At 49.7% G+C, this 19,356-nt stretch overlaps 1 protein-coding gene across 6 annotated transcripts in view; it reads right to left on the bottom strand.

The window, feature by feature from the left end:
- Window positions 1–9,140: 9,140 nt before the first annotated feature.
- ZNF516 (zinc finger protein 516) overlaps window positions 9,141–19,356 on the bottom strand; it is a 113,054-nt gene continuing 102,838 nt past the window's right edge. For 5 of the 6 annotated variants that reach the window (XM_082354026.1, XM_082354028.1, XM_082354027.1 and 2 more), the window contains one exon: window positions 9,141–13,336. In XM_082354026.1, coding sequence (XP_082210152.1) covers window positions 13,277–13,336 — 60 coding nt within the window. In that variant the 3' untranslated portion in view covers window positions 9,141–13,276. The other variant, XM_082354025.1, reaches the window with a different exon arrangement.

Below are 19,356 nucleotides of genomic sequence, written 5' to 3'. Positions count from 1 at the left end.
CAGATAACGCAGCATATTTGTTCACCAGAATGTGGACAAGCATAGTGTGTAATTGGGCTTTAGCGATATTTCCAAATGTTGACCCAAAAAAATTAGATATGAGTCTTTCCCCAAACCAGAAGTATTTCCAGCATTAGTGAAACTAACGGTATTTATAGGTGGACTCACTGACAAGTTTGATCTAGAAAAATGCTTAAATCTGCAAATCTAGAAAGACCTTACAAGTCTACTCACCTACATTTCACTCGCCAGGCACTGTTTTCCAGAATCTTCCCAGTATTTTTAGTAAAGTAGGAAATGCCAGGGTCGTTTGGAGTCATTCATGGCAGACGAATGGGCTGGTTCCAAGGAGGCGACTGTGTCCTGCCTGGGCCCCCAGCTCGTGTCCTGGGATGTGGCCTTGGACCGGGAGCCATGCTTCTTGCTTCATCTTTGCCAAATTCCGGGATTTACGCTCCCCTCGCCAGGTCTGCACACCTGGATCCCGGTGGTCATCAGGAGCTGCGTGGATGGGGCCAGCGGTGGGGGGAGTTACTGTGTGACCCACGCTGGGCCTGGCCTGGTGTGGCCTGAAAGATCCCCCGGGTGCCCGCGCTTCTTCCCCACCCACCTTCTCCACAGTCAGCACCGTCTTCCCACCTTTAAGACAATTCACTCACTCGCAAGCCCCAGAGCCCTGAGACAAGTGCGCCACCGACCCACCAAGGCCACATTGGAGCTCCGCGCAGAGGGCCCAGTTGCCTAGCCCCACCCCCAAGCCCCGCTGGGCCTTTGTTCTCGTCCCCGGGACCCGAAGGCCTGAGGGCAGAGCTCACCACCTAGACCCGCTCGGTCCAGCCTTTGGCAGAGCGGGTCCTCGGAGGGCTGACCCCAGGCATGATGGGGGCGGCTTTCTCCGTCTCCCCTCGCCTTGTCCCCGGACGCTGTGTCCAAATGGCCATCCCCTTCTCCTCCTGCGTCTCCCCCGCCCGCCCGCCCTCTCTCCCTGGGCTCCTCTCGGGGAGATGTTCACTGTTATGGAGTGCATTGCATCCGCCAACATCCACTGGGGATGCCTAACCCCCAGCGTGACTATGTCTGGAGATGGGGCCTGAGGGGCATGACTGAGGGAGGTCCAACAGGACTTGTGCCCTTCTAAAAACTAAAGGAGACCCCAAGACCTCTCTCTTTCTCTCTCTCTCTCTGCCGTGCGGGAACACAGCGAGGAGACAGCTGTCCACAAGCCAAGGAGAGAGGCCTCCCGAGAAATCAGTCCTGCGGTCGCCCTGCTCTTGGACATCCAGCCCCCAGACTGTGAGACAATGTATTTCTGTTGTCTAAGCTGCCCAGTCTGTGGTGCTCTGTGACGACAGCCTGAGCGGACAGATGCGTTCAGTATTCCGTTTATACTACAAAAAGATGGACAATTTTATTCCCCGAATAAAAGAGTCTGCGTCCTCTGCACTCACACCTCCTGCACCCCTTGCCCCGGAAGAACGTGGCATCCCAAGCCCTCGCCATCCTCCCCGCGCCCGCCAGCCTCGGCCCATCTCCTGTCTCCCCACGCGGGGCTCCGTCCGCTCCTTCCTTCCGCTCACACAGCCACACCGCCCGGCCGTTCTCCCCGCGGGGCGGGCGGCCTCTTTCCCCTCATCCCGTGAGAATGTTGAACCGTGGGCCCTTGCCAGTGCCCTCCAGGCAGAGCTGCCAGCCTGGTCCCCCTGCCCTCCTCGGCTCTCTCTCTGGAGCGGCCCCCGGGCTCTGGGCCGGAGATGTTGCGTAGACGCTGGCTGCCCCCGCTCTGCAGCCCAGCGCCCCTCTCCTGCGCCCGGCGCACACCGCGGGGCTGGCTGCCCTGGCCTGTTCCCGAACCTCTAGGGATGCGAGGTCCCGGCCCCGCCGTGTTGGGGAAGAGCGCCGTGCGCATGCCCCGAGACCCAGGCCCCCGTGGAGGCCTCAGGCCCGGCACAGCCCTGGTCGGGGCCCGGGAAGCAGGACGTCCCGGGAGCCTGGGGTGTGTCCGCCCTACAGCCTGTCTGTCCTTCCTCCACGCTCGGGACCCGGGACCCCAGTCCTCGCGCGACCTGCTCCGAGCCCGAGGACAGGGTCCTTCATTTCCACGACCCAAAGGCTTCCCGCAGGCACGATCATCCACCCCGCCAACAGCAAAGCGACTGGCCTTCGACAAACAGGAGGGAGGTCACGCCTGCCCACAGCGACCCCCGCCCTCCAGGGTCCCGCGGCTCCGCCCCCGTCGCGCCTCTGGCTCCGCCCCCGCCGGCCTGAGCTCTTGCAGCCCTGCCTCCCGCGGCTGCGCCGGCCTCGCGGGCCTCCTTGGCTGCGCACACCACGTGGTTTCCCCTCCAGCCCTTTGTCCTTCTCGCCCTCGGCCTGGATGTGACGTTTGTCCTTCTGGAGGAGGGAACACGTCCGCAGAGGCCCTGCCGGCCACCGGCAGCCCTCTTCACGACTCCCGGCCTTTCTCTGTTTACCGCACTCATCTCCTTCCGAAAGCTGTGCATGTGTCCTTTTGACCACTGAGTGTACCCCCAGGAGAACGTAAACGCCCTTGAGAGACGAGCGCTCGGCGTCCGATGCACCCCCCGCATCCCAGGTGCCTGGATCCCAGCGGGAGTCCAGCAGGTGCTCACTTCGGGGACAGCGGAAGGAATGCCATCGCCGCCGACGGCCAAGGCCAGCGCGCCCCCAGCGCCTTCATATGTCTTCATCTTGGCAGTGCCCTCACCAGGCAGTAAGCCCACTGTCTGGCATGCAGTAGGTGCTCAATCCTTGTTTGCTGACAAAAGTGATGAATAAAAGGAGTTTGAAATGGGGGTTCCTTTACATTCTAGTGTGACCCCCATCTGCCATCTAGTGGTGAGAGCGGGCAACTTCAGGACGACAAGCTTGGGAGAAGCAGTGAGGGAGCTGAACAGGGATGAAGGCCTATGGGTACCAGGGGGACGGCGGGGTTCCCCTCACCTCCATCCTCCCGTCTGTAGGAGGAGCCCTGAGAATTCCGCTGTGGAGCCAAATCTTGCACGTTACTGTGGAGTAGGGTGGGTAACACGTTGAAACCCCAGCAGAGTAAATGATGCAAAGGAAAAGGAGCTCCGGATAAATGCACATTAAGCTTCCAGTGGTCCCACAGGTAAGACTGTGCGAATATTCGTGGTTGTGTTTGATGCTCCAGCGGGACGATCTGCTTTTCTCCCGACTTTGGGGGGATCAGATCCGTACGGAGTTTTGACTGAAAAGTACAGCAACACTGCGTTCCGAGTTTCCTTGGGGAACCTACAGACAGTGAGGGAACATTCAAGTGAATTGAGAAGAAGGAAGGATGAGAATGAGGGAAAGGTGAAGAAAGCACGGATTAGGAATCACAGAGCTGCCCGAACGCCACACACTCAGTATATAAGATTACAAAAATGCGGTAAGACTGCAAACTCCAGGTACCTGTGGGTGCGGGTGAGTCACGTGACCCCTCTGGACCCCAGCTTCCTTCGTATAAACAAGAATTTTGGAAGACGTGGTCTCTGGGGGTTTTACAACCGTCAAGTTTCCTAGGCAGATCCCTAACTAAAACCTTAATGTACATTCATGACAGGTGTGAACTTTTCAAATATCTCCTTGAATAGTGGTTTGTTATGTTCTGTAGGGTTCACCTCAAACTGAAGGGTGCTGATCCCAGATGAAATGTTACATGATTCATTAGTACGTTAGCCTGCTCCTTGGTTATGTGGAACCCTAACAAGGCTTCGAGAAAGCTGAAAAGACACGGGATTGAGGAGATGGGGGTGGGCCTGCCACTGTGTGAGCCGTGCCCTCCCCGGCACGGGACGAGTCAGGCCACATCATAGGTGGCCAAACACAGCGTCATAAACAGGCACTGAGAATCGCTGTCCGTGATGATCCGCCAGCAGGCGTTTTAATAAATCCCAGGCATCACCTGACCGCAGGCTATACAGACAGCCATGGGATGGGCGCCAATCCTATTCTTGGGGAAATTAGCCAAGAAGCCCTGGGGATTCGGAAGTGGCAGCCCCTCCCTCCGCGCCCCCCCCATGCCCACACCCTCCCACACTCTCAGTGCACAGCCTAATCGCTCCCAGGTGTGGTGGTACCTGCGGGGCACCTCAGCCCACCTTCCACGCCAGACGGGCACTCAAACCATCCCAGGGCGTGAGCCAAGGCCCCCTCACCCCCACCCCATAACCAGCCCCGTCTACCACCCTGCCCCCCGCCCCCCTGCCCCCCTGCCCCACATCCGGCCCCCGTCCACCACCCAGCCCCCCGCCCCCTGCCCCATATCCAGTCCCGTCCACCACCCAGCCCCCCGCCCCCCTGCCCCACATCCGGCCCCCGTCCACCACCCAGCCCCCCGCACCCCTGCCCCATATCCAGCCCCGTCCACCACCCAGCCCCCCGCACCCCTGTCCACCTGCCCCACATCCGGCCCCCGTCCACCACCCAGCCCCCCGTCCCCCTGCCCCCCTGCCCCCCTACCCCATATCCGGCCCCCATCCACCACCCAGCCCCCCACCCCCCTGCCCCCCTGCCCCCCTGCCCCATATCCGGCCCCCGTCCACCACCCAGCCCCCCACCCCCCTGCCCCCCTGCCCCCCTACCCCATATCTGGCCCCCGTCCACCACCCAGCCCCCCGCCCCCCTGCCCCCTATCCAGCCCCCGTCCACCACCCAGCCCCCCGCCCCCCTGCCCCCTATCCAGCCCCGCCCACCACCCAGCCCCCCGCACCCCTGCCCCCCATCCAGCCCCGTCCACCACCCAGCCCCCCGCCCCCCTGCCCCCTATCCAGCCCCGCCCACCACCCAGCCCCCCGCCCCCCTGCCCCACATCCGGCCCCCGTCCAGCCCCCAAGCAGAGCGTGCCCAGCAAGCATCCACCACGTCACTCCTGAGGCTGAGACTTTGGGACCAAGACCCAGACACTGGGTGATGGAAAACCGAGTGAGGCTTGAGAAGAAACTCCACGGAAGGCTCAAGGAATATAAGGAATGCAACATTCCTGTTACTGTGGTTTTTAAAAATACATCCCTCGGAGATGCACAGTGACATATTTACAGTTGAAATGTCATGACGTCTGGGAATTACTTGAATGATTCCAAGTCAAAACAACCACGACAACAAAGTAAAAGATACCAACAAATCTTGGCAAAATGTTGTCATTGTTGGAATCTGGATGATGAATATAAGTGAGAGTGTGTGTGTAATTTTCCATCAAGAAAAAGTTAGAATAAATGTAGAAGAGAAGGAAAAAGTAATCACAATACACGACTATAAAGGCCTTGATAACTTAGTTTTGGGAAAGCAGATGTCTGGAGCATGAAGGGAAGAACCAAGAGACAAGGAAAGACTGAGTCTGGGCAAGACTGGCTAATGGTTCACTATAGGACACTCCTGGAACTCACACTCAGAAATCGCAGTCAGTGTTTTTATCTCTATGTATGTTAGTTCTTAACTTACAGAAGGTCAGCCGAGAGAAACTTCGACATGAAACTCTGAAATATGAACTCAGAAATCCAAATTGTCTTGTTCTGATCCAGTGATGGTCCTCCGCCCATCTCTTGACGGGCCATGGTATGTACACTCCTTACCTGGCGGATGGCTGCGGGGACCCACGGGATGATGGGTGTCAGTGCTTCCGAAAGCGGTAGCACGTCCCGCAAAGATCGTTATTAGGCTGCATGCAGGGTATCAGGGCAGAACAGAGCAGGGGGCTCGCAAGCCCAACACAACTGGGCTCTGATGGTGTGGCCGCAAGTTACTGGCTGTGTCACCTTGACTAGGCTGTAGCTCCTTCTCTGACCTTCTATTTTCTTTGCTTATAAAATGGAGCTAATAATGCCTGCTTTGAAGAGTGCTGTGAGGCTTAAATGAGTTAAAATAGATGAAAACTCTACCTGAGTCCCTAGCACAAGGTCCTTTAAAACATTAGCTATAGTTGTTGCTATTGTCCTGAATGTACCTCAAGACTGAAAGGTGTACCACCTAGACCTAGACTAAGACAATTCACTGTGCAACACGGTCTGACCCATGTCCTTCCTGGCCTTTGTCTTTCTTACCTAAAAGGTCTCACCTTCTCTGTCTCACGTTCAAGCTTCCCCTTGACCCCTGGATTGTCCACCCCTGGCTTGTCTCCAGTCCTTGAACGACGACAGACACACACAGGAACTCAGGACAGATGCACGAAATCTACACAAAGGCAGGCTATTGTGCTGATGCTGGGTTTTGTCACAGCAACTTCCCCACTGATACATGTTGTGGATCTTTGCCTGAAGCCTCACTCTGAGTTAATGTCATCAAGGGATAATTGACAATGATCTCCACCCCTTTCCTCTGTCAGATGTGACAATTCAAAATATGTTCTAAATGTACCGAGGGGCATTTCGCAGAATATGTTTCCTTAGGCTCTTCCTCACGGAAACTCACATGTCACTTTTCTCTCTCATATCAAGATCTTCTTACAGATGATCCAAGTCAACCAAGGTTTGATGCCAGATGCAGATTCTGTTTTAATTCCAAGTCATTACCCCAAGCATTTTATAAAACTGTTTCCAAAATTTCAGGCGGGTGCCACCCGGTCCTGGGGACACGTGGGCATCTGGTTGATTTTCCGAGCTCCTTGACCTCTCTCCCCAGGTGGACCCCATCCCTCTTCCATCTACACCCCCAGAGCTTGTAGCCCTCTGGCTCAGAACTCGTGTTGACGTCTGCCTTCCTCCCCGACTGTGAGAGTGCCAAGGGCATGTGCTATTTTGTTCCTCTTTCTATCCTGGTGTCCTGGCCTGCCTGTACTTAGCCACGGCAGGCGCCCAGAATTTGCTGAATGAACATATAATGTCAAAGTTTCTGCACAATTTCAGAGAAGCTTTAAGTATTTTGATGAGACTTGCGTGTTCATCTGGTTCCAAGTGCCCTCTCCGCACAGGGGCCCTGATGCTGATCCCCTCACACGTGAACGTCGAGCTTCTGTTTGACCTCTCCAGGGTCAGGGACTCTTGTGTCCTACTGCTGAATGGCCTGACCCCCAGGTCATCCTGTCTGTTAAGCCAAAGTCAGCCTGTACCTTCCGCCCACTAGTCCCACGTCTGCAATGCAAAACATCCGCAAGTTCTGACTTGCTATTTCTCAGGGCAGACCTCCAATCACCTCGTAACTGCTCACCTGTCTCGTGTGACACCTGTCTTCTCTGAAAGAAACCCCCTCTTTTGGTTTCTGTTACCCCGTCCTGGAAATGTTTCTAGTTTGTCTTAACCACTCTCTAGATGTCATGCCCAAAACTGAACAGAACATGACACGACACAAGGAGACTCGTGGAGCACAAAGTCAAGTGGGAATGACCCTCCTTGTGACCTGAATGCTACTCTTCTGTTGACAAATCCCAGGACGATAAAAGGCCAGCTTCCTCTTGCCCTTACAAGATTGCAACTGTTGGCAGCAAAGCTAAGGGTTCACTCTGATGCCCTGCTCTTAGCTTGGCACGTGCACACATCTGACATCCCGTTAGGAGAGGGGGCTTGGAATGGGTCTCTCCATTATGTCTTCTTTAGTTGAAAAAAGAAAGAGAGAGGGAGAATGAAAGAAAGAGGAAGGAAAAACGGAAGGAAGGAAGGGAGGGAGTGAGGAGGGGGGAAGGAAGGGAAAGAGAGAAAGAGAGGAAGGAAGGAAGGAAGGAAGGAAACATTCTCAGTGCAATCTTCATTTCACTGCATCTTTCCTCTTCCCATAAAGGAAACTGACCGGAGAGGGGTGTGTGACCATCACGTGCCTCCAGATTCCTGCAGGACTTCCCTGACCTTGAAGCCTGCCAGGGCTGGTGCATCAGTTGGCAGAAAGGAAGTCAGACATTCCAACTCGTCACAGAGGCAAAGACCGGGGCATTTCACATTTTGTTTCAATAATCTTGCTGATCTCTCGAAGAACATGTCGCCTTTTTAAAAGGTACGACTGAGAACACGAGTAGCACAGATCAGGAATGCACCGCTGTTGTTTTCAAACAGCAAGACAGCGAGGGGGAAAGAGAGGTGCCATCACAAGCGGAGTCATTTGTTTTGTGTGCGCAGCTCGGCCAGATTGCCTCCAGCAGGGCAAGGGGTAGATGACGGCCACAGCGAAAGTTCAGGCGCCGTCTGCCACCTAAGTCCCACCGCCAAAGATGACATCGCACGGGCACGCGTCAGGACATCCTCACCGCTCCTTGGTGACCAGCGGACGGACAGAGAGAAAGGGCAGCCCGCTTTCCTGAAGGAAGGAGCACGGTCACCGTAGGACACCCCAGAACCGGGGGAAGTGTCTGTCTGGGGTTTGACTCCACGAACATCCCACGCCTGTGTTCCCTGGAGGGAATTCCCCACACCTGGTGACACACACAGAGACCTGGGCTTGTTTTGGTTGTGTCGCACACCAAGAGTGCTACCGGGCTGGTGCTGCTCCTTCCTCATTTAGAATCAGCCACCCGGGAAGAGAGAGGTTCTAGATAAACGGAGTCATAAACCTCCCCCGTGCCAGGTTGGTTCTGCAGTTTACAAAACTCACGAGGCCTTCCACAAACTCCTCAAATCGGCGTTTGCATCCAAGAATGGAGGGGCATGAAGGGGCCACCAGTGACCCAGGCCTGGATGCTCTATTTTCTGCACCGACATAATGTGAAAGCCACGTTCAGGTCCTTACCCCACCCCTTCCTTTTCCTGCCAATTGGGACACAGATCTTTTTAACTTCGAAGCACGTGTTATCTTTTTACATTACAATTCTGTTAGTGCATCTGAGGCCCCCAAGTCCTGTTTCTGCCATCTAAGCAGTAAATCTACTGCAAGTCTCAGAACAGTGTGTGTATTTGGCATCGGGAAATGAGAGGTGCCCGGGGAAAATGAGAAATACAGAGTTACCTTTAAAAAAGAAAAAAAGTGTGCGTGTCCTGGAGTCCACAAAAGACTTGAAAAAAATACCGTGGCCACCTTGGCATCTTTTTTTTAGATGAACTATCTTGTGAATCATCCAAAAAACTCTTCTGCTTATACAAATACAGAGCACTAACACTTGCGTTTGTGTTCAGCCAACAAAAATTTTCAAACCACAGAGCCAGATGGGCTGTCAAAGGATTTAAGCCACCTCCTGAAATAGGGGAAAAAGGTCTTACAAATCTCAAGAACTCCAACATGTTTTTATTGATTTCAGTTTCCAATAGAATGAATATGTTTTCTCTAAATATTTTTTATCACACAACTGAAACATTGAATTATTTTTTCAGAAATAGAGTTAAATACATCAATCTAGTTACAAATTCTAATATAAAGAGTACAAAATATAATGTTATAAATTGTATTTTAAAAAAGAAATACAAACTCTATGGTCTTTTGCATTTTACTGCCTCAAAGCATAATTAGCAAAGTTGAAGAATGAACATTTTCCCTCAGTCACTCCACACAGACACACTACGGGGCACCTAAACCATCACTTGAAGTCCTGGCCTGTGATTTTTTTATTCTCTTTCGTTTTGCTCAGTGTATAAAATGTCCTGCGATTAGAACACACCCGAGTTAAAAGCAGTGAAACAGCATACGCTACTTCAGACACGGAGACATTCTGAAAGTGGAAAAGTAAAGTTGTACAAACGCAGCTGTTTTTTTGTGCATCGATCACACCCCCCAGGGGGTGATGTGCCTGTTTTCAAGACGGCATGTTGGTAAAGAGAATCTGGCCGTGAAAACCCAGGAGGTGCGCTGCGATCCAGGCACAGACGGAGAACTGCCAGTCACCTTCTGTGACCCTGTGGGCTACACTCTCTCTCCTGGTGGAAAGAAGGTGCAGCTACCTGAGCCAGGTGCCTGGGAGACAGCAGGGAGGTGTCACCTGCGACCTGCTGTGTCCAAAGCCACATCCCAGAGGCCTGCCAAATGATGACCCTGCGTGTGCACGTGCCCCCGTGTACTGTTTGCCTGCCACTGTACCACCTGTGACAGAGCGGCCAGATCTGAAGATGGTTCCCGACATCCTGGGCAAAACCAATGCTCCCTAAGCTCATCAAAGTGGCATATATATGTCATCCCCGGGGCCATTTCCTGGAGCACCTTCAAGAAACTAGTGTCTTTCTTGGGTTTAAAAAATAAATAAGTAAATATTGGGAGGCATCTCTTAAAGCACTGAATACTTTTCAAAACCAAAAAGGCAAAATCCACTTGGTTTGAAAATCTGTACTGTGCCATGACCGAGGTGAAACGCATCCATCTGAGATGGCCCCAAGGCCTTCCAGGAACCAGGGGAAAAAGTGACAGAACGGCTGACAAATGCCCAGAGAAGATGCTTGAACAGCTGAATTTTTCAGAGAATTTAAATGTTCATTCTTCAAGTTAAGGAATATGAGTGAATAACCTGAAAGAGTCTCTAAGCTCGTTATCTGTGTTACAACAATGAGGACGAGGGTGAGGAGGGGAGGAGGGGGGTTGAGAGCAGCAGCAGGAGTGTGCGAGCAGGGGCCGGGAGACACACGGAGAAGCTGCAGTGTAGACAACCAAACCCTTTATTGTCTAAGTTACATTGACGCCAACACTGTCAAATCCTGTTAAGAAACAAGGAAACAGCAGATTGGTAGAGGTAGTAGAAAGTCTGTAACAGTCAGAGGGTGACTTACAGGAGAGACCATGCGGAAATTATCAATCGAAAAAAAGTGAATCAAAACACATTGGCTAAATAAATAAGAAAAACACAAATCGTATTAAATACTATGGTCAAACTGACACAAACACATGAACAAACCAATACAATACTGTGCTCAGTGGAAGAAAGGAAGTACAGTCGGGCCCCCGGACGGCTTGCCTTGGAGGGTGGTGTTCTTGGACGCCCCCCTCGCCCCGACCCCCGTCTGCTGAATTAAGGGAAAACCTTATTTCTGTGCTCCGGGCAGAAACAAGTATTCCAACTGGCTCGGGCTGCGTGTCCGGCCAACGGGACCCCGGGACGCGCCCCTCTCCACCACGCCCCCCCCTCCCCCCCGCAAAGGGGTCTCCCGGGATGACACCTGCGGCTCTGAAGGCCGCCACTGAAACGGTAAGAACGTACATGACTCCTCCGTGTCGCTTTGGGTACAGAATTCCTCTGGATAACGAAAACACAGAGAAACAGACCGAATCACGAGCCCCTGTGCGTTCCTGAACTGTCACCCTTCACTGTCAGCCAAGAAAATAAAAGCCAGAAAATGCAGAAACGATCACTGTGAGGAGACTACGGAAATGATCAAACGTAAGTCAACAGAAAGGCATGCTGATTTCTAGGGTGAACAGAGGAATGTATCTCTGAAACTTTGCTCAAAATAACTTTAGAGGACAGTCACTGAATCGTATCTGCAAGGACATTCCTAATGACACCAACACGACAGATCATTCTGGTACATATTCGGTGTAAGAATATCAGGAAAAAATAAGTAAAAAAGTTATATATATATGCACACACATATATGCAGCTATATGTGTGTGTATATACATGTATATATATATTTATAGATATAAGCTAGCCAGTTACATTGCATTGTTTGCAAATGTTGCAAAGTAACCTGAACCGTCAAGTAATTTAAATTCAGTAACAAGTAGAATCCAGAACCAAACATTAACTAAGAACAACAACAATAACAATAATAATAATAATAATAATATAATTCAACAAATCATTAGAACAGGAAAACCACACTTTACGGTGTGTGTGTGTGTGTGTGTGTGTGTGTTTAAACAAGTCTTTGTATCAGAAGCCCATTTTCTACAAAAACTGCACTAATCCATTACTGTATTAAGTAAACTGTCGCTCTCACCAGTATTAAAGATTAGGATAATTTCTGTACATGTAAAATTATTGCTTTTTTGAAAAATATATTTAGCATGCTCGTTTTAATCCATTTCCTGCCTTTACAAAATTTCACAATTAAAAAAAACCTAGTAAAGCTTTTGCAAAAAATTTCACAGAACATTTTCATTCAAGGCAGCAGTAACTTTTGATAATGCATAAAATCATTATGTGCAAAAATCTGAAACTCTCAGAAACATTACCATCACACACGGTGTCATGGTAATAGGAAAAGAAAATATTTATATCTGTGGAATACAATTTTAACTGCGTACACTGCAAGGTTTAAGACCCTTTGTTACGGCCCTTAACTCCCCACCGCTGAAACTGGCATCTGCGCGACCGAGGAAGAGGTATATAAAGCTGCCCAACCCACGGGCCGGGGGGCCTCCACGCTCCGGGAATGAAGGGACTCGTCCCATGGAGGCCCCCCCGCCCAAGAAGGAAAGACGCCTACTTGCTGGGACAGACGGACGGGAGGGCAGGGAGGGAGGGGGGCGCAGGAGGCCCCAGAGCACCAGGACCGCGGCGACCTGGGCCCCCCACGGGCTCAGGGATCCTCCCGCTATGACTAAAAGGGTCCAAATCGAGGGGGGTTCAGCGGCCAGATGATTTGTTAAGACGGGCAGTCTTCCGTTGTAAGCAGTTTGCAGAATGTAGCCCTGTTACCAAAAGGTCCTGAGAATAAACAAAGAAGCCTGCTTTTCTTAGTGTTCAACGAGCTCTCTTTTCCGAAGCACAATAAAAGCCTTCCCACGGATGTGTTTCCTCTGCCGGATTCACTGAGCAGAGATGGGAGAGAGGGACACACCTGGGAAACGCAGAGGGCCCCCAAGGGGATGCGATGGGACCACTGAGGAAGGAGGACCTCGTCACCCGCCCGCCCCCCACTGAGCCTGTTTCCACAGCACCTCAACGCCCATCCTTCCTCTTTTATTCACTATTTTAAATACCCACTAAGACAAGGAGAGGCCAGCGCGTCAGAACTCCGTCAACCTGGACCCCTCCGCTGTCTGTCCTGACGTCACCTCCAACAGGCCTCTGAGCATTGGCGGCGGCTTCTGTTACAGTGCTTGGCTGCTTCACTCTGTCCGACACACACGAGCATCTTTCTTCCAGTGTCTCAAACCTGTCTTGAACGATATCGATGCTTTGTGCTCCTACCGCGCCTCCCACCTCCACCGTTTATTATAAGAAAATACGACTATGGTCGGTGAGCACGTATATGCATATAGAATATCTACATGTAATTCTAAGTCGAGCATCTTCGTTGATGTTTAACGTGTAACAAGGAGAAGCCCTCCCTTCAGCTTCCGCCCCGCCCAGCGGCTGCAGGATCTGAGGTGTCCGGTCGGGAGTTCTTCCACGGGGCGGTCAGGGTCACGGTCGGGACATCCACAAGGGAACTGCGGACGCTGGGGCACTGGGGATGCTGAAAGCGTGTCTCTAGGTTCCCTTTCTGAGAGGCACTGTTTGGACAGTATCTGCATTAGAATGGTCTCTCCCCTGGGGAAAAAAGAGACAAGAGAAAAGCTCATTTCTGCCTTTGGTTTCCAAGTGCATTTTTCCTATTAATTTTCTTAGCAACGCCCAAAGCACAAACAGCAACCTTCACAGAGCCACTGAGTCAGGTCGGCAGAGACCCCTGGCTTCAGCTTTAACTCACTGCACATGAGCAGGATATGTTTACAATGTGCCTTCCTGCCTTCCAAGGCAGCTTGAGAAAATCACCCCCAACGATCTACAGAGGATCATTAGGCGTCTCTGTTCCGCGTGCAAGAACAGCAAATCATAGTGCCTGAACCAGCTCCGGAGGAAAGGTTAAAAAGACGGCCAGATGGGACCGGAGGATTTAAAACAACAATGCACCGTGAGTAATACAAAGCGGGGTTCACACGTGAATGGCAGTGCCAGAACAGGGTTGAATCTGGGGGCCATACGAACCAGAAGCACAGCACTCCCATAGGTCTGTCAGCACCTGAGGAAGCTTCCACCCATTTCCGTAAATAATTACCACGTTGGAAAAATAGAAGGGGTATTCTAAAGTCAAGGGAACTGCAAGATGAAAATGAGAATAAAGGAGAGCCGAAGTTTTCAGAGAAGGCTCTCTCACGACACGTGATGCATCACTGTTTGAACAATGGAGTTTACAATCTGAGGACACAACAGGGCAAGATTAATCTTACTTAACCGCATCAACCTTCAGCTAAAGTCTCGATGAAGTAAAACCAACAGCTTGAAATTAACATGCACACATAAAATGCAGCACTCGTGTGAAATTCCAACTGGTTTCCAGCTATGCCTGCAGGAACCCTAGAAGTAAGTGTGTGTTGGGGGGGGTCTGGTTGACATAATGAATTAAGTGCCTCTCTTTAGTTAATGGTTTCAGAAAACTCCTACGTAAAACTAGCTCTGCATTCACGACACCTACCAGTCGACATCTAGCGGAAGTCAGAAAGATACTCAACAAAATTTTATGGGGGGCTGGGGGAGTGGGCACAGTGGTCCCGACAGTAGTTTATTTGAAATGTAGGAAACAGTAACGGAATGAGAGAGGTGATAAAACTTCCTTAAGTAGACGGTGAATTTCCTGCCGTAAACTGAGAAGGATGTTTTGCATTTTTGCACAGCGACATCACGCCGTGGGGAGATCCATCATCAACAGGGCTCATTTGGAACTGGTTCCAGATACATTCGAGGACGGAAAATGGCCTTTGTATATACGGACAGAAAAACAGGAGTTATTGTTAGCTGTTAGGTGGCTGGCCTTGAACGTTTTGAGGAAGTATGTAGCAAACAGACTTGCTGGGGATTCCATAAATGGGCAAAGAATGTGTATGAACACGTGTGTTGTGTGTGTCTACGTTCTGTATACACAATCCAGGCATCTCCTTGGATTTCCCTTCCTTTGGACCAAAATACACAGACTTGTATTGGAAGAAGGAAAAAGGATGGTTAGAGAAGAAGCATGAAGATGGCCCTCTGTCCGTAAAGGACTGAAGTTTTACACTGCAGGCTCAGAAAGTTTTAAAGCTATTTATTTTACAGGGACTCCAAAATCTGGCTAACCCGAATAACCAGGTTGTTTAATTCAGTCCACAAATCTAGAGGCACAGATGCCAAGTTTCTCTTTATAAATGAGGGGATGTGTTCAAACAGCATCTCACTTTTAAGAGAGTTGTTTTCACTTCCGATTCGTTGGGACCAACACCTTATTCCTCAATACAGCAGTCTTATATATAGGGTTTTTAAGAAATGACTGAAATTCATCTGAGAAATCAGGCCCAGGGGAAAATGCAGCCATGGAAGAAAGGAGTCACAGAAATACTTACATTAAGTGGACACATGATATCTGAGCACAAACAAGTTGCTTTTATTCTCCCACAAAGAAAGAGTCATCAGAAGACGAGAAACACGCTTTTAGAAAATTTGGCTTTTCTTTATTGCAGCTGTGTGAATTGTGGACTCTCCAGTAAAACTGAACGATATTTATTCAGAAATAAATATTATCTTTCTTTAAGGCGTTTCAGTGTTCCCAGGGATGAATACTGACTTCTGGAACTTGATGAGGCCTACTTTTTCTTCCCCTTTTGTCACATAAGGTAAAGGAATGCATATGTGCTCATGCGTGGGAGTAAGTGACCTACACACACACAAAAGCCTGTATCCCCTGGGACACACACGAGTCTCTCGGCCTCCGTGGACCAAGGCCTGCATTAGACACGCATGGTGATGCTAAATGTTTAACGATGTACAGGGAACATCTTACTGACAAGGACCTTGCCCAACAAGCCAACAGTTAGCTGGGACTCGCGTTATTACAGGTCATTTTGGATAAATCACTAGTTATAGTCACGACTTTTCATGTTATGTTATACTGAGTGGGAAAATGGCTACTGTGTTTCAAGACATTTGGTTTACGTGAGTAAGAAAATTACTGAGACAAACCAGCTGAATTTTGAAATGCGATCTGTGATACTGAGAATCTAAAAGTGATACTTGAAAACAGATCATACACAGATTCAAATATACCAGCCTATGGGATTTATTTCTCCATCGTTTGCATTCTAATCTCCATAGCTAAAAATGAGACAAATTAGGTTGCCATTTTTCGTCTCATTTCCCTTTATTTTGATTAATGGAATTATTTCTCCAGCTTAACTATTGTAAAATAACATTTAGAATAATAAGAAATAAACTATTAATCATAGTCTATAAATTTTGGGCAAGGAATCCAAACAAATCATAACACCAGATTTCATATTTCAGCAAAAGACGGTCTGGTCTTTTAAATCCCAAAACCAGGGGAATGGAGGGAGAGAGGATTAATTTTTCTTGGTTTTAGAAAGACCATTATTTAACTTCTAACATTTAACGAACAATACAATTGGAAAAATACAGTTTCTCCACAACATTAAAGAAACCCCCCACTTTCTTCTCTAACATCCACAGCGCAGTGATACCAATATTTTAAAAAGCATACTATTTTCAAAAAATGTTCTTTCTAATGATGAATTTTGATGACTACTAGAAATTAAATGTTCAGTTGTGTTAAATCTATGGCAAAGCATCTTGAAAATGATGATATACATGAATTCCTCCTCTCATGTAGAGTTTTGCTTGGAATATTAGCTTCTCTTATGATCAGAATTATCTTCCTAATACAACAAGCACCAGCAGCAAGTGCCTTTATTGCCGAGGGCTGGAAGATTCATCCCCACAGCCCGGGAAGCTCCACTAATGACGAGGGCTCCTCGCTGCCAGGGCTCAAAAACCCTTTTACAATAAATGCAAAGGAACGGGATGGCTACAGAATAGATACCGTGCCCAGGAACAAACTATCTGATGCCCTACTACTATCACCTAATCCAGACCTTTAACTTCCAACAAGTCAGTAATCCTTTCCACCCCACCCATCAGAGGAATGTGCTGATAAAGAAACTGCTCCCAGATCTCTGAGTTCAAGGGCAAGCCTGTATGTAACACAGAAGGGGCTTCGCCAGTGTGCAGAAAAGAGACCACGACCAAAAACACATCAAAACGAAACTCTCTGGGGGAGGGATGGATTGGGAGTTTGGGATTAGCAGATGCAAACTAGTATATACAGGATGGATAAACAACAAGGTCCTAATGTATAGCACAGGGAACTACAGTCAATATCCTGTAATAAACCATAATGGAAAACAAAAAATAAATAAACTGCACGTATGACCCTGTAAGCACAAAAACAAAACAGGAAACTCTTTTATTCCTCCTCAAGTAACTAAATTGACTGAATTAAATCCACTCCAACGTATGTATATTATGACATTAGGATTATCCCACATAGAAAATTCAGATATTAATACAGTAAAGTAAGGGCAGCTGCCATATGGCTGTGGGTACAGACATGGCATCTGCCCACCAGCGTGATGTCGTCTGAACACAAGGCAGCAAACTAGGGAACTACATTTATGTTGACAACGCTTTTCTCAAGCTAAGAGCTCTCCTATCCTCCCTTGAAGGCACAACTAACAACTAGACTGTAAAACAAAACAAGACAAAACCAGGGTGTTTACAAGCACACGACCAGGTTCCGACAAAGCAGGGAGATGCTGAGGAGAGGGAGTGGCCGTGACGACCGAGCACGACGGGCCACGACGGGCACGTCCACACAGGCATCAGCACGTGCGTCCACCTGTTTACACGCACGTGCACCGTACACATACACGGCACCCGAGTCTCCCCAGCTGTTCAGGACAACTGTTCCCTCTCGGTTAGAGTAACTGACAACAGGTAACGTGCTGGACGTCTGGTCCCCGCCAGGCTCAGTCCAGCGTCCTCGTTCATCTTCTCCGCAAGCGCAGAAGTACGTGTTGCCGTTGTCATCATTTTACAAATGAGGAAATTCAGGTGAAGTTCACCTGCCTGAGCTGAGGTCTAGGTGAAAGCCTCCTACTCAATAACCCAACATCTTAATAATTCAGGTTACTGAGTCCCTTGGAGTAGAACTGGCTGATCTTGGCTGATCTTCAACTGTGAGAGCTATTAAATATTTATATGTTCTCCACCAGGATCAAACCCACTTCAAACCCACATATTCGCCTGCCAAGAGGCATCACAAACTTGACTTGAAGGTCAGCTGGAACTGGTTTTGTCCGGCTCCTCCTGCCACGTTCCAGGCTCCAGGAATGGCTCCTCCCGAGAGCTGGAGCCTGAAGCCAGAACCCGGGTCCACTCCATCCCTTCTCCTCCCTCCCATCCTGCATCCAACCCCCAAGTTCTTCCTGCTGCCAAACATCCCCACACCCATCTGCTCTCCGCAGCCCCACCCCAGCTTGGGCCGCCTCTGGGTCTCGCTGGGATGACGCCAAGCACCTCCAGAGCGGGGCGCAGCTGACTGTCCGGAACCTCCGCAATCCATCCCCCACCCAGACCAACCCGACTCTCCTACAGACACAACACTGGTGACGTCATCCCCGGCTCAGGGTCCGCACTGCCCTCAGGATGGAATTCCCACGTCTCAGCGCTGGTACCCAACGGCGGTGTGTCTCCCCAGGCTCATGTCCTGAGCGCCTGGCCACCCGCCCAGCTCTCCCCCCATACGATTCCTCCAACAAGACGTCTCTTCCACCTCCGGGGTTGGGGTCGGGGGGTAATGGGCGGGGGCATCTGCCGGCTACCTGCACCCTGGCACAGTCTTCTCGACACCCCAAACCTGGTTCCAGGACCCTCACCCTATCACAGCGCTGCACCTCTCTGCCCTGTGTTCTTCTCTAAACCACCCACTGGACCTCAGGAACCATGAAAGCAGGAAAATTATTTACCTTGTCTCCCAACATCCTCGTCATCTCCACCAACGTGACAGAGCCTGGCACGCAGGAGATGCGCAATAAATACTGTTAATGAGTGAATAAATGATTATTGCAAAACTGAATTCCCAAATACTGTATCAGTTAGATAATTTAACATCTATTATGTATATCTATAGAAGTCCATCAACTGTTAGTGTTACATCAAATAATTTATGCGTGAATACAGTGTTGTGCGATTTTAAAAACTCCCCTGGATCCACAGCTTCTAAAGCTCACGGGAAAAGAATGATTTAAATATTAATTAGTTAATGTTTGTAAAGCACACTACACATGAAAAAGAACGTGGCTGATAAGTATAATGAGTCCCGTTCTAGACATAAATAACCACAGAACTGTCCTATGAATCTATATCGTATTCTAAATCTAAGACAGCAGTTGTGATTTTTGTAAACAATGAGAACTCCAGAATAAGAAAGAACAGTGAGATATAAGCCGATACCTACTACTGCTATGTTTTTCACTTATCCTGGCAGAGACATCTCTATAAGAATTCTTAAATTCCAAAGTACATTAAAGAAAACAGAATTTCCTTCAAGAACCAAAATGTTCAGTGATTAATCAACAAAAGCTACTTTTAATGTAACAGAGGACAAAAAGTACTTCCAGAAGCCGTATCTCGAATATGCCAGCACGAGAGGTGTATAAATCCAGCTCAGTTTTGGTGTCACGGGC

The sequence above is a fragment of the Balaenoptera borealis genome (genome assembly GCF_965194805.1).
Source record: "Balaenoptera borealis genome assembly, chromosome: 14".
Lineage (NCBI taxonomy): Eukaryota > Metazoa > Chordata > Mammalia > Artiodactyla > Balaenopteridae > Balaenoptera > Balaenoptera borealis.
The sequence above is the reverse complement of the archived record's forward strand: the minus strand, read 5'-3'. Positions and strand labels throughout refer to the sequence as shown.